The 27995-nt window shown below is 40.7% G+C and overlaps 1 protein-coding gene across 3 annotated transcripts in view; it reads right to left on the bottom strand.

The window, feature by feature from the left end:
• Window positions 1–27995, bottom strand: part of ZFAT (zinc finger and AT-hook domain containing) — a 129088-nt gene that overhangs the window by 77755 nt on the left and 23338 nt on the right. The window contains exons 1-2 of one of the 3 annotated variants that reach the window (XM_040588798.1): window positions 18652–19118; window positions 4529–4699 (exon numbers count right to left, since the gene is read on the bottom strand). In XM_040588798.1, the coding sequence (XP_040444732.1) occupies window positions 4529–4699; window positions 18652–18670 (190 nt within the window). In that variant the 5' untranslated portion in view covers window positions 18671–19118. Of the gene's footprint in view, window positions 1–4528; window positions 4700–17968; window positions 18350–18651; window positions 19119–27995 lie in introns of those variants that run through there. The other 2 variants (XM_040588800.1, XM_040588799.1) reach the window with 2 other exon arrangements.

Below are 27995 nucleotides of genomic sequence, written 5' to 3'. Positions count from 1 at the left end.
GGGCAACTGATACAAACTTCTGAGGCTTATGACAGTTGTTTCATTTCCTTGCTCCATGTTTTCCTCTCTCCAGGACAAAATGTATCTGAAGCTACTTTAAGCTAGCAATGCCAGATGCACATGACCATAAATTCCAGCTGTCTTTCTCCACCTAGCTTGCCAACAGCCAGCCATTCATGCTGCATTGTACCAATCACAGTTCAAGGCACACCTCAGACTGCCAAGGCACAGTCACCCAACAGTGGTACATTGCCATTCCTCTGTTAGACCATAACCGAGTAAATCAGAAACTTCATTGCTTGCCAGAAAAAAGAATCCGCTTAACTGTTAAAAATAAAGGTAGCACATTAAATAAATAAATAAAAAACCCCACCCAACACTTACCGCAAGGATTAGTCAGGAGTAGCAGTTTTAAATTGGTCATTAAAAAGATACTAAATGCAAGATCCTGTTCCCCTAAGAACAAGTTAGCTGTTTCTGGGGCTTTTAAACTCATCACAGACTCACTGAAACCAATCTTCACATCGACCAGCACTGGATAAGCAATGGCAATATTCGGGGAAGACATTCTGTGCTATATAATTATGCACTCAAAGACATAAAAAAGGCACTTCAAAAAGATTATAATGAAATCGACTCTATGTCTATTTTTATACTGTTCCTTCATAGGAATTGTTCACGTAAGCTTCTCCAAATCAGTCCATTTAATAATAATTGTCTCAAAAATATTCAGAACATGAGTAACACAGAACATTTCCATTTATGAGGTCTTCACATTACCATACTGCAGAATTATATTTAATTAATCCCATGATGTTTAGCTAAGCAATATATATATATATATATATATACACACACACATGCACACACACATACATCTCAATCAGATTCTACTGATCTTTCCCATTAATTACTTGTCTGGGATCATGCTATGTGAAAATAGAGGTCCACAACCAGCCCTCCAGAGCACTAGGGTCTAGACAACATTTTTTAAAGTTTATTTTTACAGTAAACTAAGTTGAATGAAAGAAAACAAAATTAAAGTAACAGTTACTTCACTGTTGAGTATTCTTAACTCTTCATAGATTACACTGTAGACCATGTAGATCCTGGCACATCAGCACTGTGGATTCCCCTGGGCTTAATGATCATCAGTACAGTCTTTGCCTCAAAACCAAGTTTTACCAAAACTGATTTACTAAAGGAAAGCACCCTTAAAGGGTAGGATTTTCCAAATTCACTTTATTATGTACGGGGAGATGCAATAAATGGTTAAGACTATACACGGTTTCTGCCCTGGTCTTCTACCCCTCAGCCTTAACTCAATCACATATATAACTGAAGCTACACATGTATAAAACATCTTCAGTAGCTATTTTAATGATGTCAGGGGGCAAATATCTCTGACTCTGGAAGAGTAGGAGATAAAAGACTATTAAACAGCCCTTTTCCCCCTAACCTGTTTGAGTCACTCAACAGTCATCACACTGCCAGCTGTAGCATGGTTCAAACAAAGTTTGTCAGAAGTCACAAAACACTTGTGCAGGTGTTCTACTTGAACATCTTGGCCAAATTTTAACAGCTAAATGCATTATGCAACCTGAACTCTTCCTCAAATGTCAGTATAAAAAGCTTAAGATTTTTATTTAATCAATTACAATGGTATATGGCTGTATTCAGAATCTTTTACACAAGGTGTCATACAAATACATGCAAATAAATCTCATCCACAGCTTTATTTTGTTACTGTTACATGTATATATCATGGCACCTAGGAACACCTCTTACCCTGCAAGCATGAATGCATGCTCTAGTTGCATCCTATGTTCAAGTTAAGGATAAGGCTGATGCATGTATCACAGTTTTAAAGTGACCTTAATTAATTAAACATCTTGGAAAAAAAATATGATACTCAGACTGTAACTCTTCAAGGTTTTAGAATCAATAGAGCATGTATCCTGTAATGCAGACACAGCCTAAACCAAAGAACGATCCATCAGGGAATAGTATTATGAGTAGATAAGCTAGAGCCATTGATGCTGTCCCTCAAATCATTTCCAATCTGACTAATTAGAAGCAGAAAAAAAGTAGAGTTTTGACAAGCACTTTGAAGGAGATGGAAATCAGTGTGAAAAGTTATGAAAGGAAACCCTATGCAACAGTGGAGTGACTACAGTTAATCAGTAAATACCTATCATTTCCCAAACAAAGATGTCACACTCTAGCACTGGACAAAATGTGACCTACACATAATTTGTGTAACAGCAACATCTGCCTGGTACCCTTGGTTCCACTTGATAAAAAATTTCTAACATCATCCTACCAAAATGATAAAGACAAATCAATTCTAAATCGCTCATGACCTAACTACGGGAAAGTGGCATGACTAAAAAAAATTCAGCAGAGAGCACTGCCAATAAAATAACATTAGAGTAATAAACGCGTATTACTTGCCTAGCTCTTTGCTTGTTCACAGTACTTATAAAATCATTAATTTATTACTCAGGCAGAACAAAGAGCTCCATTAACAACTCGGCATTCAGTTGTCTATACCAGCCCCGGAGTAGCTACAGTGTTTACCAATACTTGGAAGGGACACTGTGCTTTCAAAGGACAAAGAGATGTTCATCTGTCAGTCAATGAATACTAAAAGGAAGCTGTGATTTCTAAGACTGTCATTCATCAACCACTTCTTTTAGTGACAATACTGAATTACTGCAAAGGGTCCACTGAGAAAAAATTGTATATTATAAACTTCTAAAGTTTCATCAGCTGCAGATTCCATAACAGGAGGGAAAAAATTGAAGCCTTGAAAGAACTCTCCAAATTCCTATATTCAGCTGTGAAATACCTTATTTTTTTAAACAGAACACAGCAAACAATTGAATAGGACTTCAAAACAGACTGCCCTCTTCTCCGATCAATCTGTGTGATGGGAAAGGAAAAATATTAAACTATGTCTAGAATACGAGTTGAAATCTATGTGGCAGTAATTTACCTTGACATTCTGACTGTCAGCAGATAGCAAAGAGTTGGGCTATGTACTCTGAAAAAGGTGGCACCATATGATCATATCAGAAGATGAAAAGTATTCACCAAGAATAATGAAAAACGTAACTTATGAATATGTCATTTAATATATTAATGATATATTTTACATTAGATTTGCAAAGTTATTTTCTTAAAAGATGCATATGTCTGATTTCTGTTGCTTCAGATCATAACAGTAATTACATTCTATTTTCATAAACGTTCAATACATACTTCACAACAAACAATACAGAAAGTGCAGATAGTCCCTGACACAAATGCAAAAAGTTTACAGAAGAGCCTTTTTACTAGAAGGATAAGAACATGCTACGAAGTGCTACTCTCACTGTACTCAGAAATACAGTTTAGTGAAGGGATAACAGGAAACCAAGAGTTAAGACAGGAAGATGTATTCTGCATGCTTAAGAATATTCATTTTGTACAATTAAAATAAAATTACAAGGGCATTTTGAAACTTGATGTAGATCTGGCATTTATTCATCTTCTTCTGATGAGCTGTTAATTTTAGGCACTGTGTGAAATAATAATCTGGTGCAATTTTTCCACAGCAACTGTCTGAAGAGATAGCAGCTATAGCTGAATACTATACGGCCATTATTAGAAACGTCTTCTTATGTTGATTAAGTTAACATAACTACCAAATTACTGCTGGTAAACAAATGAAGAAATATCACATGCATATGTTAATGATAAAAAAATATTTTAAGTATGATAGAGTATTTTTTATTCATAAGCACATAGTTTTAAAAATCCAGAAACCATAACAACTGGAAAATCCTAGTAGCTGTTTTAAGGAAGAGTTTGCCAACAATATAAATCCACTGCTCAGTAAGGGTCTAAAAGAAGATATAATTATGAAGTCTAAATTATTTTCAACCCACTGCTAATATTACAAGGGATTGCAATTATAATAATTTAAAATTAGAATTAACGTAGCTTCTTCCACTACAGAGTAAAACTGTTTTATGTAATTAATTCGACCTCTGACTACAAGAGTACTTTATTTACCAGTGCCAATATCAAAGCACAGTTCTAAATTATGAATCGTGCACTTCCTTTTTGGATTAGAACTACTAATATTATCCACATCACGACAAACAAGTTAGACAATTCAAAAAGCACACCACCATTCCTAAGACTCAAGATGCATCCTCATCCATGGTGTCCTGGTTGCTTTCCACAATCTTCACACTGCTGTTACACTGCTCAAATTAAAGCTGGAAGAAGAAGACTTTGCTATACTTGACATTTAAAATTAATGGACCAATGTCATCACCCTCTGTCACATGCTGAGTTTATCCACATCTGTCCTCCAATCTATTCTGCACTGAATGAAATTCAGTGTGGCAGTTGTACAGCAAACTTCATACAAACAAAATTGTTCTATACACACTGCAGAATCACCATACCACAGGGTTGTTTCATTAAAACACTAAACAACTTTGAAAATTACATTCCTCTCAATTTATGAATTTACCTTCTCCATCTTTGTTTATGTTTGTGGGTACTGTTAGAGGTTGGAGCGGAATAATGATGTCATCCACACTGGTCCCTTCTTCTGTATGCTTCTCAGAGACATGAGACAATAGCTCGGCTTGATTTGGTGAAAATAAATTACAAAGCTTACACATGAAGATGGAACTGATCCCTGAAAAATAAGTTTAAAAATGAGGAGTTAATATTTCCAAACTGAAGTTGGTTTTTTATATTACCGCTAGTTACTGAGATTTTGGTTCAGCTAACACAGTAACTATCAGCTAACTTAATACACTTAGCAGAGAGTGATGAGCTGAAACAAAGAATATTACACCATTAAATGAAGACATTCATAATAAATCCCAAAATGCATTAATTAAAGAAACTGTTAAAACTCCTACCCATATCCTCACAGGGCAAAACATTTCTTCTAGCTCAAATCTTAAAAATTTCCTAACAAGACCCAAAAGGAAACTGGATAGATTAAGACCTTTTTTCCCCTTCCAGCATCAGACAATGTTACAATTTCATATTTTTTCAAATATATGGTAAAATTATGTAAGACATAAGTCACTGTCTGGGTTTGTTGTGTATCTTATCGGTATAAATGCAAAACATTTTATTCTTTACAAAGCAGCTCTGAAATACAGCTGGGCTCCAAATCCTAATTTTATGTTCATGGACCCCACTGTTTTTTCCTACATGTACTTAACCTTCCTACTTAAACTCACCTAAGCAAGTCTAATTGTCTGATTATTTGTGTAAGTGCTGGAAACAACAGAATGAAGGAAAAATAAAATACCATAAAAGAGAAAACGAAACTTTTCCTTCATTATTGTAACACTTGTCAGAAAATAAATACATTTTATAAAAACTCTATTTATAAAATTTATTTATAAAAAAAGTATGCTTTAATGTGTCATTTTTGCTGTAGCACATTACCATGAGCATACACTGTGAGTTTAAAATGTTAAGTGCATGGTTTCAGGGCTCATTATCCTTAGATGCGGCTCTGCCACTAATGAAAAGAGTGTGGAGGAAGGTCAAAATATCTGTAGTGCTGTAAACCGAAAAATACTGCATCACATGACAACCCCAGCTATGCAATCACATCATCTGCCTTTCTCCTTCTGGGCATTCACTTCAGAGCTGTACAAACACAAAGCTTTTTCTTCTTTTATCTCAATATTTAAAAAAAAATAATCAGGCCTCAGCTTGACCCATCTACATGGAGAAAAATGAGCAGGGATAGGAGGAAAATTTAAGGAGGGGAAAAAGTTTTGCTGTCAAAACAAAACACATCATATTGGTCTCAGAGGAAATATTAACATCCAACATTATCAAAAACATCTAGCATTTCATATGCTTTGACATACAAGTTCTAGGAAAAATGTCTGTTGGTTCAAAAAAAACCCCAACAAATTAAAAACCTTCAAAGCAGCAGCAAGGAAGAATTTCAATAAAATTTTCCTTGGTCAATGCTTTAAACAGAAATTTTACAGAACCTTTTAGACAAAACTTCATGTTTTGATTTGGCTTTTTAAATGTACATGTACTAGAGGTGTGATGTGAAAGCAAAGCCACAGGAGAGTAAATAATAATGAAGAAGGGTTAATACAAACATAATAATAATTCAGAAAAACCCAGCTAAAAAAAACACCTCGTGAGCTTCTAGCAGAGAGTTAGTTCAGAGGACTTTGTTTGCTTTCTAAAAGTGCCTTCATTGGCTTTAATGGTTTGATTTTTCAGCAGTCACTGCTCCCTTCAGTGTCCAATGAAACCTAACAGCAACCAGGAACCAATTTGAACAGCACGCTTGTTCTTCAGATACCCATATAAACTCCTGGCCCAGAGATTGGTTTAGATTGCCTCTCTAACTCTGCCTGCCTAAAGAAAATTATAGGACATACACTCACTGAAATCAAACTGGAACAACTAAAGCTATTTGAGGTACAAACCAAAACACAGATTACCAGATAAGTACAGAAATAAAGTGATATTTTGTGAACTTTGGGATGAATCTGGGAGAAAGAGAATAGAGAAGCTGTATTTTGGAACCCGTTTTCAAAACCATCCCAAGCAAAGACCACTACCCCTACTCAACAACATTCCCCTCCCTTCATGACACTAATCATACAGTTAAACCCACTCAAGAAAAATCCATCTTTAAGGTGCTCTGAATGTTAAGAACAGCAGAGCTGGCTCTCTTTTAGTTATTTGAACCTGAAACTATAACAAAAGCATCCTCATCTTCGGAAATAATACAACTATCTCAAAACTAAATGGCAGCGTATGCCTTTATCTCTTCTAAAACATCTCTGAAAAACAAATACAGTTCCTGTTGTTTGAAATATACTCTACATTTCACACACAAGCACCTATATAAAATGTATAATATGCTCAGTGTGTTCTTAGAATCTTGGTAGGACTTCTTCTCAGGTGTTTTGCTGTCTTGGGCACACACACATTTCTATTTTGGTTGCAGTATGTTTATAATGGAAATGTTCTTTTGGATCAGTTTCTTTGAACTAGTTCTGCTCTAGTGAGCATTACTCTTTCATAACCAAAAAAAAAAAAAAAAAAAAAAAAAAAAGCGAATGAAGCCTGTTATTGACCCAGTGGATGACAACTGTAAATGTAAATGTATATTTAAGATTCACACCACAAACCCTATGAGTATTTACCTAAAGGTTTAACTAACACTGAAATTCTATGATTTAGCTGACATTTCTGTTTTGAGGTTTTAATTGCCTCTGTTTCTGCTTCCTGGCCTGCTAGTCGTTTTTCCTTCAGGTTCACTGCTTTGTGTCTCCTCCTTCAACAGCTGTAACCAGAACTCACACACTGTTTTATCTCTCACTCCTCCCAGTAACACCTTGGAGATGGGCACAAGAGCAAGAAGAATCCCCAAAAGTCTCTGTGGTTGTTTAAAGTGCCTGATTACACAAGGCTTCAAACAGAAGTAAAGCTGGAACAAACCCAGAAGCGAGCAGACCAGCTGGCAGAGAACAGTACGACTGTCAGAAAAGGTGCAGAAAGCATCAGGAGACTGTGCAGAAGATCCATGTGCTTTGCTCAGAGGTGAGACAGAAACAAAACTGATTAAAGAAATTATTTTTATTCTAGGAAGCATGACTGGAAAAGGAGGTCAGATAGCAAGAGGATAAACCGTGCTGATGACATGCCTAAACAACTAGATGAGGAGGAAGCAAACAGTAATTGATTAACCAGTTGCTAATTAGGTGGTGTAGCAATAGAGCAATGAATTATAGTCAATTAACTGTAAAAATCAAATAAGCAATAAGTTAATTAGCTATGCAGGGAATCAATGATTAATTAGTGAATAATTAATTATGTAGGAAATCAACAGAGCAATTAATTAGACAGCAATTAAATATGCAGAGAAAGAAAGGAACAGTAATCAAATATGCAGGTAAACAAACAACAGGAATTTCAGCCAAAACCACTTTGGAGCATTCCGTTCACTAAACGTGCTTTGTGTTAATTCATTATCTTCAGTTTTGCCCATACAAACTGCACTAAGTGTACACTGAAATAAATAATACCAGTTACTTTCCTCTTAAATGGACAAGTGGAAAATTAAGCTGTAAGTGAAGCCTTTTTTTTTTTTTAATTCTTCCACAGACCTCAACATATTTCATAATTAGTATTTTTTTTCTTTACACTGAGCATGTATATAGTAAAAGAAAATTAACAAATGCCTTACTTAAAAAATAGCAAGTTGCAGACTAGGAAACAGGTTCCCTTATTCCCAATCCCCTCCACAAAGCATAAAACAGTATCTGTGCTGTTTTGCTTTAAAGTTGGAGTGAGGAGGAAAGAAGGGGGAGAAAGAAGCCCTTATCTTAGAAAAATCACCGAAATGAACAGTATTTAAGGGATTCAGCTAATATATTATTGTCATATATTCTTTTGAACATTGTATGACAAAACCTAGTCCAGAGTTCATTTTAACTAATCACAAACTTTCATTTTGCATAAAAAGTAGGCTGGGGTTAGGTACAGCTTATTTTTAAATAAGGATTTTCACAAGAAATGCAGCACAAGGGAACAAATCTGTATTCATATGCCATAAATCATTCTAATGTATCCAAAGTGTTTCTATCACTCTCTCCAATGCAGACCACAAACTTCTGTAACAGCTTTAGAAGTTCTGCAACTGTTAAAAGGAACTAGAACTCTGTAGTTAAATACAAAAACTAAAAAAAAAAACCACCACCCGATATCTATTGGCCAGTGGAATAACAAAGGTGATCGTACACATGCTTATGCACCTGGTCAGCCTTCCTAAAATACACAGCAATAAAGTTCAGTATATGAGTAACTACTTATTTCCTTCTAAACTTACAACAGAGCTGAAACAGACCTTGCTGCCTCATCACCATCAAATCCTTCAACAAGAACTTTCTCCAATTAAAAATCTTATACATCATTCTTAGACTAGAACACTATTGGGTTTTTTCTTTTTTTTTTTTTTAATGACAATTAGGTATTTGTGATTGTATTAGAGACCATTAGTAATGCTGATGGTGAAAGTGAAAAAAAAGCGTATTAAATCTAAAAGACTTCCATCTTCAGCATACCGGATACTATCTTTATTCTCAGTTTAATAACTCCTTTATCTCTCAAGTTATACTAGTGTTTGTTTCCAGTTTCCCCCTCCCCCACTTCCTATCATGCGTTTTCAACCTTCCCTCTTCTGCCTCTTGTATCTCTTAGGCCATGCTCTCTAAGAGACTCTTTTTTTCTTCTTCTTGTTCCTTACTACCCACTTCCAAGCTTTCAATGTAACTACTCACGTTAACTTGTACTTCTGCTTCCAACCTCCTTTCTTCCTGCAGCTACAAGAACTTTGCCCCTCTCTGCTGAGGCCCGGTTGGAATCCAACAGTACTCCTTCTTAGCTTAAAATCTTCAAGGTCAACATAGCTTCCAGGTTTCACAAGAGGTAGACAGGTCAGATCTAAAGCTATCACAGTCTTCATTGGGCATATTATACTGTACAGCTACTAGACATCTGTCTCACTGAGTCCTGCCAGAAGACTCAGGTATTCTTAAGCCAGGTTAAATAAGAAACTGTATCTTTATTTCCAGGGTTAACACCCCGTTACACCACAGAGAAAACCAGGTACCTACTCCAACGGTCCTTCTTCTGGTAATGAAACAATTTAAACTACTGCTTTGCCATTTTCTACACCAGCAAATCAGCAAGAGGATCTCCAGGTACTTCACCACTGATGTGGTTCCTCACATGGTCGATCCTGAACTTCCTTTGCTTCTATCTTCATCTACAAGCACATCATGGTTTACAAAGAAAGGACTTATGGTGGTATTAAGTTTCTTTATGGAACCAGCTGGAATTATTAGAAACATAAACACATGTCTTCAGCTCAGAGTCACGTCATTGGGTCTATTCTCCTTCTCCTAGTTCCATGACGCTGGCTCCTTCTCCAGTGTCTGGCTGCATTTCCAGTTTGTTGTGGGTCACTTAACTCCCTGCTCCAGTTCACGGGCAGCTCAGTTAGAGCTAACGGGGCAGTGCAGCAGGGAGCACAGGCGGCCCTGACACTCAGTCACTTCACCTGATGTGCAGGTCCACAGGACCGCTTACTCTTCACCACTCAGATTTTCCAACTCTGTAGTAAGTCATGTCATAGCATGCAACACCTGTTGTAAATTCTATTATTAGGTGAAGGCCCTTAAAAATAAATGGACGAATGTCCTCCTTCTTCTGTTATGCATCCAACGGTACAGCCAGGAAACTGGATGTAGTGAGCCAAGAATGAGATAAGAAACATCAACTTCTTAAAAAAAAAGACTTCAGTCTTTTTTTATCATTTGTAAGGGTATGCTGAAGGTGCCAGTCTGCATCATTAAGACTATCTAATCAAGGAACTTTTCAATGCAAAAGAGTCCAATAAGTTAATGGGATAAACGATGAACAAGAACACACTGACACACAAACCTGGCAGATGAGATAACAGACTATGCCAAGGAACAGAACTCTCCAGTTACTAACTGATGGGACACCAAGAAACTGCAGGCACAGCTTTGGAGAAGGCTACCTGGACTTTGTAACTGGTAAAAAAAGAGAAACGAGAAGATTTGGGGTAGTTGAGGAGCATCTGTGGAACTATGCGTACTTGGTTTACATGGCAAGGTTTTGGTAGCAGAGGGGAGGCTGCAGGGCTGGCTTTTGTGAGAAGACACCAGGAGCTGCCTCCATGTCAGACAGAGCCAGCTCCAACAGAGCCATTATTGCCCAAACCCGAGTCCATCAGTGGCATTGATAGTGCCTCTGGGATAACATATTTAAGAAAGGGTAAAAACCCGTTGCACAACAGATGAGAGAGAGGAGTGAGAAAAACATGAGAGGAACAGCCCTGCAGAACCAAGACCTGAGAAGAAAGAGGGGCAGGAGTTGTTCCAGGTACTGGAGCAGAGATTCTCCGGCAGCCCATGGTGAAGCCCATGGTAAGGCAGGTTGTCCCCCTGCAGCCCATGGAGGTCTATGGTGGAGCAGATCCCCACCTGCAGCCCAAGGAGGGCCCCACACTGGAGTAAGTGGATGTGCCCTGAGGGAAGCTGCAACATGCAGAGAGGAACCCACGCAGGAGCAGGCTCCTGGCAGGAGCCATGGTCCATGGAGGGGAGGCACACGAACAGGTTTTCTGGCAGGACCTGTGGCCCCATGGGGGACCCACGCTGTGGAGCAGCCCATTCATGAAAGATCATACCCTGTGGAAAGGACCCACTGGAACAGTTTGTGAAGAACTCTCCCCCATGGGAGGGACCCCATGCTGGAGTAGGGGAAGAGCGTGAGACGGAAGGAGCAGCAGAGTCAAAGTGTTATGAGCTGACCACAACCCCCATTCACCATCTCTACCTCCAGCCACTGGGATGGGACCACTATGTGTCTAAACCTCCCCTGGGGCAACTTGGGTCCATTTTCTCTTGTCCCGTTGGCTGTTACCTGGGAGAAGAGACCGACCCCCACCTGCCTACAGCCCCCTGTCAGGTAGCTGTAAGGAACAATAAGGTCCCCCCTGAGCCTCCTTTTCTCCAGACTGAACAACCCCAGTTCCCTCAGCTTCTCCTCAGGAGACTTGTGCTCCAGACCCTGCACCAGCTCCATCGACCTTTTCTTGCACATGCTCCAGCACCTGTATGTCCTTCTTGAAGTAAGGAGCCCAAAGCTGAATGTGAACACAGTATTTGAGGTGTGGCCTCACCAGTGCCCAGTACAGGAGGACAATCACTGCCCCTGCCCTGCTGGCCACACTGTCTCTGATACAAGTCAGGATGCCATTGGCCTCCTTGGCCACCCGGGCACACTGCTGGCTCATGGTCAGCCAGATGTCAGCCAATACCCCCAGGGCCCTTCCCCTCAGGCAGCTTCCCAGCCGCTCTGCCCCAGCCTGTAGCACTGTGTGGGTTGGTGTGACCCAAGTGCAGGACCCGGCACTGAGCCTTGTTGAACCTCACACAACTGGCCTCAGCCCATCAGTCCAGCCTGTCCAGGTCCCTCTGCAGAACCTCCTGCCCTCAAGCAGATCAACACTCCACCCCAGCTTGGTGTCATGTGCAAACTTACTGAGGGTGCACTCGATCCCCTCATCCAGATCATCGATAAAGACATTAACCAGGACTGGCCCCAGTACTGAGCCCTGGGGCACACCACTTGTGACCGGCCACCAGCTGGATGTAACTCCATCCACCACCCCTCTTTGGGCTCGGCCATCCAGCCAGCTTTTAACCCAGCACAGAGCACACCCATCCGAGCCATGAGCTGCCAGTGTCTCCAGGAGATGCTGTGGGAGATGGTGTCAAAGGCTTTACTGAGGTCCAGGTTGACAACATCCACAGCCTTTCCCTCATCCAGGAAGTGGGTCACCTTGTAACAGAAGGAGATCAGGTTTGTCAAGAAGGACTTGCCTTTTATAAACCCACGTTGGCTGGGCCTGAAACCCTGGCTGTCCTGCACATGCAGGTATGAGAATAACTGAGAAAACACCAGGGTTTCTGTTCAAACCTCAAGTGCCATAAGAAGTGGCCACAATTCTTCCAATACAACTTTTGTTTTTATTAAAGAATGCTTCATACACAAATGCTGAGCATGTAAGATATTAAAATGTTTAAGAACAATTAACAACACTTTTCCTTTATAGCTTCTTTAGGTAACAGTATGGAAATTGTGAAATAATATGAAAGCAACAGGTAAAAAGCCAACGATTTGTGTTTAATACAAGCAACATTATTTCTCAGCAAAAAATGGTTTGAACTGAACATAAAAGAATAGGCACACACAGTACATATTGTACACATACATATGATATCCTATATATATATCCTATACTAATGTCAAATACATTAAAAACATTATTCTTAGACATCAGATCTTATTCCTTTGTGCGTGTTAAGAGATTTTTTCATTTTAATGCTACTTCAAATATGTGAAATTTTCAAAAACATGTTATAATGCAGCTCTGATTTTTATTGCTTCACTGGAGGGACATTTTTTTTGTTGTTCGTTTTTTTACTTAAACCAAACTTTATTTAAAAAAGAAATCAAAATATTTTTCAAAATACTGTGAAACGTAAGATAACATGTTTTCAATACCTTCAAGTAATGAATACTATTTAATAATTTCAGTAAAATTTAAGTAACTGTCAGCTGCATTTTCTATGCTACAAAAAAGGATCACCAAATGAATGTAAGTTTTGGTAACATACACTTCAATCTCAGAAGGCTGTATTTAGCCAGATTTATTCCCTAAACCTCTTCCTTGACCTTAAATATTTTAGTTATCATTTTAATAAAGACATTGGTATAAAATAATTTTATTTCTCTTGTGTTTGATAGAGTAAAAAAATATAAGTAAACCAATACTTGTTTCCTGCCACTTTCTCTACTGTGGTTCATAAATAAAATTAATATGCAAGGTTATGGCATATCTCCAAATCAAAAGTATTATCCTCAGTAAGCATTAAGGAAAAAAGTATATAAAACGTGCCACTATTTGCTACTGCAAGAATGCCATGTTCAAAACTAACAAATTAACTGTACTGAAAGCAACAGGTGAGAGACAAGAGAACACTGTTTTAGGGCTTTCTTTATCTGAATTTGAACTATTCTGAACAGTAAGCAACTACTTTTTTAATTCAGCAGCATAGGAGGACTACTGAGACAAAACCCGCAATACAGAACACATTCAATCAAAGAAAAGGAGTGCTTGACAGTGTCTTTTCTCACTTTTAGGTGCTAAATAAAATCAGGACAATTTAATTATCATCAGTTAAATGCCACAAACAGCTTTTTTTTTATTTTGACATTAAGAAAGTAAGTTATGGTAATGTTGATATAGGATGCATTCCTGCAAAAACTGAAAGATTATACTAAAATCAATACAGCTTAATACACTTTTACGGAAAACCTAATCATATACCTTCAACATTTTTTCTAACAAGGCCACAACTTTAGTTTACAAGGTAAACTACATCTATAGACGCTCTCAGATATTACAGGGAGGTACACAGTATTTAAGACTAAATTTCACTTAAGTCTGTAAGTGTTTCCGATTAAGAAATAAACTGCATTTCATGCATGACAGTGCTGTTGTGAGCACTGTATATACCTGCTGTTGTATATACCTAATGGCACGTTACGACTTGAGAAAAAATATAGAGGAGCACCGAGCTTCTTCATCCAACCCAAAATGTAAAAGATTATGAAGACATTTTTCAATTAAACACTGATGGGTAGATGACAAGTGCAAAAGACCACAAAGATGAAGCTGATTCACCTTTCAGTGGCAAAATCATGAAGCCTATTTTCACATGAAAGATGACGTAGAAGTTAAAACTTAACCGGAAACAACAAAGAACAGTCGAAACAAATCATTCAGTTTGTTTTCCATTTCCTTGTAGTTGCTTTTAAAAAGATAAATCTACTTACTACTACAATAATGCAAAAATCCTAACAAGGTGCCAAAATCAGAATGGCTAGCTGTAGACAAGGATTATTGACAGACACGCATTCAAACAAGTTTCTGGAAAATATTGTTGTAATGCCAGTGGGACACTACGGCCTGAAAATATTGAGGACAGAAAGTAGGCTGTATTGTTTGTGAAGCAATGCCATCTGTTAGAAGCTGCTTAGGGTCAAATCTGATTAACAGGCTATTTTAACAAGTAACAGAATCCCTGAGGAATGAAATACTCACATTGTAGAGAAAAGCACAGCATTAGGACACATAAGCAACAGTCCGACCACAATGGTAAGAATGACTGTGACACACTGAAGGGGATAAAAGAGATTACAAAACCAGAAACAACAATATATTGTAGGCTTCAGTTACCCTTATGCAGATTGGTTAAATGCCAGGATGGGACAGGATGCCAAAATTAAATGTTTAGACACCATTAACGACTGCTTCACCCACCAAGCAGTCGGGAAACCACATGATGAGAAACAGTTCTTGACTTTATCAGAAGTAAAAAACAGAACCCCATTCAATGTGCCCCTAAGTGAGCCATAACCATGATTAAAGTACTCAACAATCCTTTAAAAGAGTGATAAACAGCCAAATGTTTGTGTTTAACTTCAACAATGTGAACTATATGAAGATAAAAAGCATCTTAAACAAAACAAAAAGCACAAAAAGGTCTAAAAAGGTTCCACGAAGAGTTAAATCCTTGAAAGCAGCATGAAGACTATTTAAAAGCATCATATTCGAGTACAGCTAAATAGCAGTGTAAGGAAGCTTTAGTAGAAGAAAGCATCTTTATATAAGTCAAACTTTTGCCAAACCAGGAAAACAAAAAAAGATTGTAAATTGCATTAAATTTAATGTGACAATGCAGTAAGGCAGGTCAGTAAGGATAATTTTATCAACTTGAAAAATAAAAAGCAGAATGCAGCAATTTTTTTAAAAACACCTCAACAGTAACAAGCCTGCCTGAGAGCCTGTGTTGTAAAAAGTAACCTGTGTGTGAAAGGACCCTTCAAAGAAAGTGAGACCATAGCAAAACAAACTTTTGCATTTGCTGTTGCTCTATAGGGGTTTGGAGCGGTTTTCTAGGAAAGATCTCTCAATTATGGCAAACATTTTAAAGACAGCCTCAAAACGAAGCTAAGAACTGCACTACTCAAAACCTTACAGTTATAATAAGACAATCCTATAAAACTGATGGTCCTGTAACACATAGACCTATACAGAAAAGAAGATTACTGCTGCAAAAGTCCATACCGGGCTTATGTCTTTGGATACTGTTCCTCTAATATGAAAAAAATAAAAAATGTAACAACAACAACAATAATAATAAAAATATTTTAAAGTATAGAAATAAGAACAAGAAGCAAGCAGCTAAATAAATTAGAATTTTTCTGCCTGGAAAGGATGGAACTGAGACATGAAGAAAAGGCAAAGCATAAAATGAGGAACTACAAAATCATGTGTGTCATGGAGGCAATAATCAGCAAATGATCCCTCTGAAACTACTGTCTGCTCTTTTAGCTCATCTCTCCCTGCTGCTGCACTGGGAGGAGCACAGAACATGAAAGGAGGCAGTTCTGCATGTAACTGTTAGCGTGGGTGCATGTTTGCTTGGTGTTAAAAATTCTTAGAAGGAAAGTCCTTCAAGAACTAGTAAGTGGAAAGATGCTAGTGGTGGCTCAGCCAGCCTGTAGAAGGAGAGAGTATTCTGGACAAGTATCACTGTGTGCTTGCTCTGTTCTTACGCTTCTCTATACAGACAGGCATCATGAGTCACTTTTGAGAGGTACGTGTCAGGCGTGCCACAAAATTAAGATCCAGATTATCGATACTTTCTTAGATTTTTTTTTAAGTTGCAGTGTGACCAATACACAACGTAGACTTTAACACAGCTCAGTTACTCTAGCATTCATATACTGTAGTATTTCACCAGTATAACACAGTACCTCTGAAAATCTCCAAATATTTGACATACAGACATAATTTTCTCCAATACAAAGGTAAAGAAACAGACTTAGTAAGACTAGAGTTCCACTTTTCAGTAGATCAGTTTTAGAAGATTAACTTGAGTTATTGGAAGACTAAGTATCCAGGTTACAGCAAGTGGTTTCAGACTTAGTCTAAGATACCACCAGAAACCAGAACCTGCCTCATGCCACATGATGAAACAGCCACCCCAACAGGAAAAGGGCTCAAGGCTCTTATCTCCCTTTTTTGCCTGAAGCTGTCTTCACACCCTCACCTCAGATAACAAAACATACTGTATTTAATTAGTCTGTTACTAGATTTGTAAAAAAAAAAAAATCGAAAAGGACTGAAGTTTAACTAATGAAGGCAAATAAAAGGGTTGGGTTTTTTTCTTTTATACACAACAGCTTTACAAATGCTCCTGGAAAAAGTTACATAAAGTTCTTCAAAAGAAGTTGATGAGTGCCTAGACACATTTATGTTGGCTAGAATATACAAAATTCAGAACTGGAATACAAAGATTGTTCTGATAACTAGGAAATTAAACTATCTGCAGCAGTTTAGAATAACCACTTTATCAAACATATAAACAAGGTAGTTTATCCATCATTTAAAAAAAAAAACAACCCTAAATAGATGTGCTTATAGTAAGACTTTTGTCATTTTTTACGTTCTAAGATCGCCCTCATGTGGTTCAATGCAACGCTGCTGAAGTTGCCGGTAAAATACACTGTCGTACAATACCGTAGCATCAGCCACCCTACCGGAGATACCGACAACACCGGGAACCTCTCAAATAAGCCCGAACTACATGATCAGCCACCGACTCCAGGATGCCCTGGCTGAAATTCTCCAACCCTGATTTTTGGAAGCACACGTAACAGAAATGCATCAGAGGTCAGACACAGTTCACCAGTTGCAGCATCAAACATACTGGGCTCGTTGACAGTTCTAACCACCCTCAGAACATTTTTTGTTATTGGATAAATGTTATTAAATAAAATGTGCTTGAATAAATACGAATTAATTAATAACAGTAGTGGTGGTAAGAGAACTACCTTCTCATCTAAAGTTGGATCAGAAAATATAAAACAGTCCTGGAATGATTTTACAACAGCACTTAAATAACAGAGCACCTGTTCGATATCCTGCTATTCAGGTACAAGTTAATTCTCCCGACAGGGCTCTTCTCCTTGGCATAAAATCCTGTTTGAGTTGCAAACTCACGGTCTGTAAATACTGCACAGGACACCAGAAGTGACTTAGGATTTTAAAAATTAAAGTGTCATCTCAGGGAATGACAACCAAAAGCCATTTCGAGTACACAGTGTAATTAACTTGCATTAAACTATTACCACATCACGAACTTGTACTGCAAGGAACGCACGGGGATTGTGAAATGCAGAAAGCAGGTACACAAAATCACCACGGCTATCACGCCTGCGTGATTTTACTTACACGTTTAATCCCCATGAAAAGTCAGGCCAATATAAGGCACGTACAGGCCGAGATGACAAGGCAGCGGAAGCCCCTGACTCCGGTACGTGCCTCCCGCCGCTCAGCTCTCAGGCTCCCCGCCTAGGACCATTTACACCAGCTGCCAAAGGCAGGCGGCAGTGGGGGAAACGCCGCCGTGCGACTCGTTCCACACAAACCGCGGGCAGCCCGGCCGCCGCTCGTTCCCCTACACGCTCCCGACCAGGAGCGACGGGGCAGGTGCCCCCGCCGGCGCCCCCTGACCGCGGAGGGACCCGCGGGGCCGCACGGCCTCGCCCGCCTCCTCTGCCAGCGACCCGCACGGGCACGGGGCGGCCCAGCGCCCTCCCCGCTCCCGCCCTGGGGCGCCCCCGGCCCAGGCCTCGGCCCCCCGGGGCAGGCGGCTCCACAGCCGCTCCCGGCAGCCGCTGCCCCCCCGCCCCCGCCGTGCCGCCAGCGGACGGGAGAGGACGGCTGGGGTAGGGGGAGCCGCCTGTGAGGGAACTACTTCTCGTGCGGACGGAACGTGACGAGAGACTCCCACCGGAACTACTTTCTCCCCCCACCGCCCCCGTCAGCGCCGGCCCTGCTGTAAGAGGATCCGTGCGCGCTCCCCCGCCCTCCCCGGCCCGCCGCTTCGGCCGGCCCCGCGCCGCCCCGCTCACCTGCAGCCGCAGCCTCCATAACCGCGGCGGGGAAGGGGCGGGGGCGGCGGGGGAGCTGACCGACAGCCAGGCGGCGCGGCCTGGTTTGAAAAGAAGGGGCGGGGGGGAAGAAGGGGAAAAACAAAAATCACTTCCGCGCCAGCCCGCCGGCCTCGCGCAGGCCTCCCCTTTTGGTAAAAAAAATATTATTTTAATCGGTGGGGCCGGTGGGGTGAGACTGGCCGGGCGGCGCGTTATGGCGAATCTGCCGCGTCCGACACGGCGGCGGCTTCCTCAGCGACGTCGCACAGAGAGCGCGAGGGCAGGGCGGGGGAGGGGGCGGGGCGCGAGGGCAGGGCGGGAGCGCGCGCACCGCCCCGCGGCTGGGCCACCGCCCTCGGACGGCGCCTGCGCGGTGGCCTCACGGCTCCCTCACGGGCCGCGGCCGGCCCGTCTCACGGCTCCGTCGGGGCCGCCTCACGGCCCGCGGCCGGCCCGGCTCACAGCCAGCCTCAGCTGCACGGGCCTGCGGGCCCGGCGGGGACAGGGCTTAGGCAAGCGGGGGACTCCCCTGGGCACCGCCTAAGGCGCCGCCGGCCCGAGGCCGCGTCCGCTGGGGGGGTGTCTCCGCGCCCCCCCCCCCTCACCCGCGCGGGCCCGGAGCTGCCCCAGCCCCCTGAGGAGCGTGGGACCTGCCCAGTTCGCGCTGGCACAGCCTGGCGACACCAGAGTCGCCTTAATTTATCACCAATGGTTACAAACGTGTGTCTTAATGAACCTAGTAGATCTGCATATTTACAGCAAGGTAATCGGACAAGCTTGGAAGAAAATAGTTTCCACCACGTTAATAAGTCCATAAACAATGACGACTTGCAGTTCAGGTGGATATTTAGCCTCATACCCAAGACCATGAGTTTTGCAAGTTTATTTTTCAGAACTGTTGCATTTGCCTTGGAGAGCAGTATACCAACATCTATCAACGGTCCGGTGCTCCCAAGTTACAGATTTGAGTATTGAATTATTTCTTCAGCTTTTTTTTTTTTTTTTTTTTTTAATAGGAACTTAAAAGATGGGTACTTCCATGCCAGAGCACAACTAGTGCCACTGGAATACTCAAACATCCGCTTCTGCCTCATATTTTTCTTTTGTTTCTACACCAATAAGCCACTGAATCTCTCTTTAAATCATCACAAGCATTGTATGTGTTCAATATTAATGAATTTAGTATTAAATTCCATAATGTCTGCTACTGTAGTTAATTTCAGTACAAATGACAGTATAGGAATCTCATTATCCTTCCTAAACATTTTTTGTGTGTCATACTGTAGACGTAAACTTAAGTTTAAAGAGTAAAAACTGTGAAAACAAGAATTAATTTCAGTGTTAATTACAGTAATAAACCTAAATAATTTCCTGTTGTAAGGGGAATAATGCATACATATTAACTGAGAAATAGCTTGTAGAAATACTTTTTAAACATCACTGCTTATATCTCATTGGGAGGAGTACAATGCAGCCACAGGCAGAAGGCCACAAACCCTATGCATTTCTTAGTCCAACGAAACAATTTTTAATCTAGAAAGTATCTGTGTGATGATTCATGTCATAAATATTGACTGCGGAGCCCCGGACCAGATTCACCCCAGCTCTGGGACAGCCATCTCTGCCCCCACTCGGACAGTTTCTGACTATTTCTGCTGCATTCCACTGTAACATTACCTGTGCAAGCACGGTGATCTTCCTGCTGGGCTAGAAACAGCCTCTCTACCCCCACCACATCTCAAAAAACGGTGGGGGCTAGTATCTGCAATTTTCCTTGCCCCGCCCCCCATGCCTTTTCTGCTGGATGCTGAAATAACCAGGATCTTTAGCCTAACAGCCAGCCTCAGAGTTTTACCCAATGCTTTATTCTTGGTGGAATCTTTTGGCCTGGACAGAAGAATCCCTCACGTAGAAGGACTCATTGAAGCAAATGCCCTTAGATCAGATATAAAAGACAGAGAACAAACGACAGCCTTGTAGCCAAAAGGAAGGTGGGTGCCTGTTACTTAACTCACCGGCACCTACAGAAAGCTGTCAAGAATCTAGCAGTGGTGGGAGTGCAGAGACGTCTTACAGAAATGTTGAGTTCATTGTGAATAGAAGCATGAGTGTTGGGAGCAGAGGGAGCTGGCAAAGGGCAGGTGCTCAGCAGGTGGTTGACACCATGGCACTTCTGCACATAGCTCCTCAAGAGATCCAGACTGGGATTGCTTTCCCAGTCAGAGGGGTCGCAGTGCCCAGGGAAGACTCCAGACAGTAGATCAGCTGTGTTGCCAAGGACTTGGGGTGGGGCAAGACGAATGCACAAAAGATGAAAGTTACTGTCAATTCCTAAACAGCACAGAAGACACAACCAAACACCAAGCCTGACAATCAAGGAACAAGCAGGAAACATGATGGGTCTCAGCAGCCTATGCCCCTTGTCCTCCACGTAACCACAAGTAATTCTGGCCAGACTACCTGAGCACTCATCCTTGCTGCTCATGCATATGAAAGGGCAAGTGTGAGGAAGAGCAAGCGTTTGTGTGTAAAACAAGGTCACCTCTCCCAGCTGGTGTCATGTTCTCTTACACTAATTGTGGCATTAAACAGTCTTGGTATTGAGTTTTGCTACAGGAGTTGCTACAGGTGCTGGAAGAGAGCTTGGCCAGAGCCCAGTGGAGTCTTAGGCCCCATCAGAAAGACTTTGAGCAGCTGTACTCTACCAGTGTTCACCCCACCGATATCAGAATGACTTACATGAGACAGCTAATACGGGAACGTGTGCCTTAGAATTTATGTCAGACCCAAATACAAGGCAGAAGGGAACAATGACCAGAACTTTCCAGAGGCTATGATCATGCCCCTCTGCTAAATTACTTCATTTGTCTCCTCTAACCTGAAAGACAGAGCAACATTACAGCACAGTCATGCATGCATATTCTCACCTGATGAGCAGCAACATTTAGGAATCTTTGTCTTTAGCTTACTGCCTTGACTTGCCCTCTTCATCTTTCAGACCCCTACTTCTAGTGTCCCTTTTGCCCCTCTTCCCACCTCTTCTCACTCCCGCACCTACCGTCTTCTAGAGAATGTTTCCTACTAGGAGCAATAAAGATGAAAGCGCATTCGTGCTTAGGCACTCACCACCCATGAAAGGAAAGGACTATGTTCTTTTTCAGGACATGAGTAATACTCATCCTCACCTTGGCATTGAAAGAACATTCTCTGGTCCTTGAGTCACCAAGCCTTACCACAGCTAGTAGGGTGGATTCTCCTGCCAAGAAAAGTTATTGTCCCAAATCTTTGACCTAGTTAGAACCACTGTTGAGCATCAGTATGACACGTGGTTTGTTACTTTTTGCATACAGTTATTGCATACAGTCCTGCTTTGCACAATCACAAGCCTGTGTAAAAGGCCATATTAATAAAGGTTTGTTCTTTACTAAAGACAAAAAATCAGAGCTGGAATCTCTGAGCTTTGGTGTCTGGCCCAGTCAAAATGTTCTGGGAGCTCTGTCTCTTGGAGGTCAGAAGAGAAGGAGAAAAACTATGTGTCTGGCCAGGTCACAGAGCCACATTAAAGCAAAGATTTTGTAGCTCCGAATCACAATTTCCATAGTTTAAAAAAAATACCCTCAGGTTCTTCCAGAAATTCCACCACATGGCCATCATATTAAAACCCACCTAATTTGTCACCAGCATGAGTTCGGAGGCAGCACACTCCCCAGCTGACCCAGCTAACAGGATAACCAGCATCAATTGTCCTCTCCGAGTAGATGACAGCTCTTGCCTGAAGAGGGAATCTGATCCTGGGCTGTTTATCATTCTGTCCTAGTTTCCTTACTGACTAAATTCAAGGTCCACTCTGCTCATGCATTCCCTGTCTCTCCTGTGTATCTCCTTGTCTGACCCTTTTTTTGGTACCTTTCAGCTCCCAGTTTTCATTTGCAGGAATATCTTTTCCCGTTTTCCTTAAAGGCTCTTTCCAGGTACTCTCTGCACTTACTCTCCCAGCCCAGCTTGTGTTAGCCACTCACAGATGCGCCCCTGCACACACAAGAATTCATCAAACACAGCTACCAGCTCCCTCTCTTCCGTCCTCTAAGCGGTTCCTTGTTCTGGCCTTCACACCTAACTGATATCAGTTGACTTCTTCTTAACCAACTCTCATTTAATAATAATGAAAAACCCTACAGAGTGCTAGACAATGCAAGTTTCACATAAAGAGCAAGTTAAGTATTGTATAGGGCTTCAGCCTGCTTCAGGAGCTGGAATCCACGAAGAGAGTGTAGATGCCCTTACTGGGGGCACAGCAGATGCAGACTCCTCCTGTTCCCCATTATGTGGTTTGTAAATTACTTGAATGTAATGTAAAGACCATACGTGGTTTGGCTTTATTCACAAAGAATAAAAAAAGCACCGTAGTGAAAATGTGTATTCACAAGTGTGAAACCAGAGTGCACCTTGCTTAGCTGTTCAGTAAGAGTGGTCCCACAGAATTAAAGTTGTAAAATCAGTAACGAGGTAGAATTAGTACTGCCTTGTACAGCTTTCGTTTCCATTTGGGTTGGCATAAGCTATTTCTGGGAATCTTTAACATCGCAGTCCTATACTGCGTTTGTGCAGGATCTCTGACTCATTTAGCATTGTTGACGTACCTGACCTAGATAGGAATCAGGGCTACTTAGCAAAGGGGTTTGTCTGCAAATCAAGACTCTGCCTCATTTGTCACAGAAGCTGGAAAATACTGAGAAGTAAACATGAGGGTTTTATAAAGGGAAATCAGGAACAGATTTTTCAGGAGGATAATACTTTTCCCAAAGAGTCCTTTTATGATATAGAAACACTGTTCATTAACTGTGTCTTCCTCCTTTTCTGGTTGCTCACCACAGTGCAAAAGCTTTGAAAAGTATCACGTATTTCTGTAGTTGAGAATTTTAGCATCTGTGCTTAAATGTGGTAATTGCTTTTAAAAACCCTCCTCCTAGCTGTCTTGAACATAGAAAGATAGGGAAAATTTTTACTCTAAACTTCAGTGCTTCACTTTCCCTTCCCCCCCACCTCCCTCCAAGCGTTTTGTGAAAAAAAAGCGGTTTCTGTTGAAGCAGTGTATCAATATGAATGCCCAAACAGCACCCACAACAAAATTAAGGCACAGGGAGGATGCAAAGCTCTATAGAGGACACACGCCAAGTGCTATTTCACTGCCTAAGTGCATCAGTAGTCCTGTGAGAGCAAACAGTAAGCTATATGACCACAGACCTAAGGATCAGCAAAACAACAACAACAACCACCACCAAACAACAACAAAAAAACCAACCAAAACACAACAACCTAAAAAACCCCAACAAAAGAAGTCAGCAAGAGGATAAAACCAGAAGTATGCTGACTGGCTTGACTTCAACACTTAGTGAGCCTCCAGTGCTTGACTTCCCAACCTTACTGTTTTTTATTATAATACCAGTATTTTAAGATAAAAATCCTTTAGCACTTTATGAAGTAGACTGCATAATGCATTTTAACAGAAGTGTAGACCTCCTATCTATGACAAACTAAATATTGTAATAAATATTGGAATAAAATAAAATAAATTCAGGTCAATTTTGTGTACCTTTGCTGCAGAATTGAAGAAACCAACCCAAAACATCTGTTGTTTTTTTTTATTAATACAAGGAACCCTACGGTACATATGCACTTTACTCTGTGTGACCTTACTGTGCTTCCTTGCAAGCAATTTTTTGGGGAAGTACAAAATTCTCACTGAATTCATAGTGTTGTTCTCTGGTTTCATAAGTTTTTAAAAGAGCAGTTTGACCAAAAAGAAGTTTTAGACAAGCATCAAACAGTCACGTGAAGGTTCTCCCACTTTTTTCATGAGAAAGGGCACTGCAGGAAGGGACAGTTGAGATCTCAATGAGATAATTCAGGAAGTCTTATAAACAGCACTACTTTTATACATTTTTTCCCCCTTTTGATTAGCACACCAAGAGTTATGATTATTTTCTTTAGGGATAAGTAGTATTTTATTGGATATTAAAGAATAAAACATTGATAAACTAAGTTGTTATTCTTTCATGTAGTTAATATATTTTAATGTAACTGATCTTTGATAAATGATTCTTTCAAGCTGATGTGTTAATACTAATTAGAGTATTTACTACTTGAAGCCCCCTTTCTCATGTTTCCACTTTGAGAGGCATCTTGATTACTGCTGAACTTTAAAAACAACTTCCAGAACTTAATTTTTTTTTTTTAATTGCTAGAGCAGAAGGTTTCTCCTCCTCCTCCTCAAAACTGAATGCTTGGAACCAAAAATGCGAGTATTTACAAATACAAGTAGTACCATACCACACATTGCAGCATTCAGCGTTCCCCATGTCATTGCTGTTCCTATTTCTAGGCTGCCCTGGGGGTCGCTTTGAGGTCACAGTGCTCATCGCCAGCTTTGAGGTCACAGTGCTCATCGCCAGCTTTGAGGACACGGTGCTCATCGCCAGCTTTGAGGTCACAGTGCTCATCGCCAGCTTTGAGGTCACAGTGCTCATCGCCAGCTTTGAGGTCACAGTGCTCATCACCAGCTTTGAGGACACGGTGCTCATGGCCAGAGCCTGGCCCGCGTGGTTACACCGTGACACCTGCTCCAGCAGCTGCGCAGTGGCAGTGGGTGGCGAACATCATTAGCCAGCAAATAGCCTAACCAGCAGCGCTGCTACCGAAACAACTTTTCAAATGACACACTCAAAATATACTCTAGATTAACGGCCACTTCACAGTCCTGCAATGCCAGCCTCAGTCAGAAGTCCAGCCATGTAAGCCACGGACACTTAATTCCAGGCTTACCTTCCTCAGTGCAGGGCATTGCACTTCCCTGGTGCCAAAGTGGTTCGATGCTCTTTCCACGCTTTTCCCCCCGAGCTGTTCAGTCCTCCTTGCCAGTGAGTTTATTGCTGTCTAACTATACCCATTAAACTCGGTGCGGCCAAGCGCTCTATATTCAGTTTGCAAAATAATCTACATACAAAACTTGTTTAAAAAGATCTATTTCTAACCTGGATTAGGTCTCTTAACCAGCCCACAGACAATTGCGTGGAAACAGGAGAGCAAACAGGAGAAGAGTGGGAAAGGGAATTGTATCACTGTTCGTTAGTTCATAACATCTCTTCTTTAATTTTAGTCGCTTAAACTGGTTTAAAACCAATCACCGTAGCTATCAGCTTTCATTTTACACTGCAGAAACAGTCCGAGTCCATCACCTTCACCTCCAACTCAGAGACCTGGGCGAAGGTATTACCATGTAGAGAACATGTTTCATTATTTTTAAAATAAAAGCAACATTGGTTACTGCGAACAAAGGCTGAAGTTTGTTAAGTAACTAAGTAGGTCTTCCTGGCTTTTGTAAACTGTTCTTCCACTAAGGGAAAACTCTAGCTGTGTGTACAGCTGTGGAGGTATTCAACAGTGTCCATTTCAGAGGGAGTCTGGGAGAGGACATGGAGAACATTCTCGAAGTATTTTAATACATAATTTAGTGTATATAAAGTACATAATTTAAGTTTTTAAAAAAAACGAATAAAAACATGGGTTCTTCAAAAAATAAGCTCAAAGCACTACATTAAACAAAAATATTAGGTGTTCGAAGTGAATTTACCTTTACCTTCTTGTGAATAATGCTGCCCTTTATCCCTATTTCATCAGTTTGATTATCTGTGTGGCAAAAGTCAGATCACCACTACACAGATTTAAGAGGAATTTTCAAAGCTATTCAGCACATTTTTGACCTCGCTTTTATTTTCCCATTGATTTCAACGGAAAAACAACCCAAGCTAATGCTGTGCACTTTTGGAAGGCCCACCTGAAAATGCAAAGGAAATGAATGTTCAGAAATTATCAGAGGCTGTTTTGCAATTAGTTTTTTGCTTAAGGAAAAAAAAAAAAAAAGTTGTCATTGTTTTACTGTAAATGCTTAATTTTTTTCCCCCACAGTATCTATTTAGAGTAACTGTATCTGCTTGTTATTTCTATCTGTTATGTTTAATGTGGAGTTCCATGTTTAGGACTGTCTAACTGCTGTTTTCTTGTTACAGAACATTAACTTTATGCTTCCAGTAACAACTTTATAATGAAAATGCTAATAAAAATGGGACAGTGCAAACCGCACATTTACAAATCTCTCCAGAGCTTAGTGTGAGGCTTATCATAATTCTTGCCATCTCAGGATTGTGTAGTCTACTGATACTGATTACACTGCACAGTTAATTTAAAAATTATCTCCTGCAGGCCTGAGAGAAAGGCAATGATTATAAATAACTTCAGAAACAAATATATACATACGGAAAACGATTCTAATAAACAGATTGCGGTTTTCCTGGTGTAGCAATATATTTACTGCAGGACTTAGAAATACCCCATATTAATCACATTTCCGCTTGCAGGTTTAGACTTTAATCCTATTACAATTGTACAGCATGTTTTTCCTTTGCTAGGTGATGTCAGACTGTCTGGAGCAAGCAGCGCAGCTGGAACACTGTGCAGACTCAAATGGCATTTTTCCTTGTTCTTTTAAGGGCTCTTTGATTGGGGGTTGCTTTCTTACGCAGGCTCCTGTGAGACAAGAAATTATGTTCAAAAATGAAAGTTAAGGAGAAAAGTTATGCACTGCTTCTAGTCTGCTAGTACAAAATGAATAGCACGCAGCTGGGCTGAGACAGTAACGCATGTGGGAAGTAAACCTTGCCAGAAGCTTTTCAAAATGTAGCACTGTCAGAAGATTGTACTTGTGATGATGTGTAAAAATAATTTAAAAATACAATGCAACATCCAAAGAACACCCCGATTTAATTCTCTTCACCTTTACTGTAGTTCAGGGGAAAATGACATATATATATATATATATATATATATATATATATGTACCAAATACCAGAAAGTAAATTCATAGTACAAATGGCATATTTTCAATACCACCATGAGACAGTGGCATTGAAAAAGGCACAAAGGCAGGTGCAGAAGACAGATCTTTGTCACCGAATTCCTACTGGGAAAGTTGCCACAGCTCCCACTGAACAGCGAGCTATTTATAGGATGGTAGAGCAGAGAGGAAAACCAGCACCAGTCACGCTGGTTTTGATTTATTAACTTTACAGTAGGAGTTTGACAACCATGCTATACCCAAACTGCAAACTATACAAATCTGACAGTTCCTACATGATTTGTATGATTTTGATTTGATTAGCCATTGCATCATATGTTTGGCTGCAGCAGACTACTGTTCTATTCTTAATCTTCATCAATTTTCTGCAAGATTAGCATGTCATTAAATAATACATACCTTAAGTTCCCTC

Source organism: Falco naumanni, chromosome 3 (assembly GCF_017639655.2).
Source record: "Falco naumanni isolate bFalNau1 chromosome 3, bFalNau1.pat, whole genome shotgun sequence".
NCBI classification, from domain to species: Eukaryota; Metazoa; Chordata; class Aves; order Falconiformes; family Falconidae; genus Falco; species Falco naumanni.
This window is presented reverse-complemented; position numbering and strand designations above follow the sequence as displayed.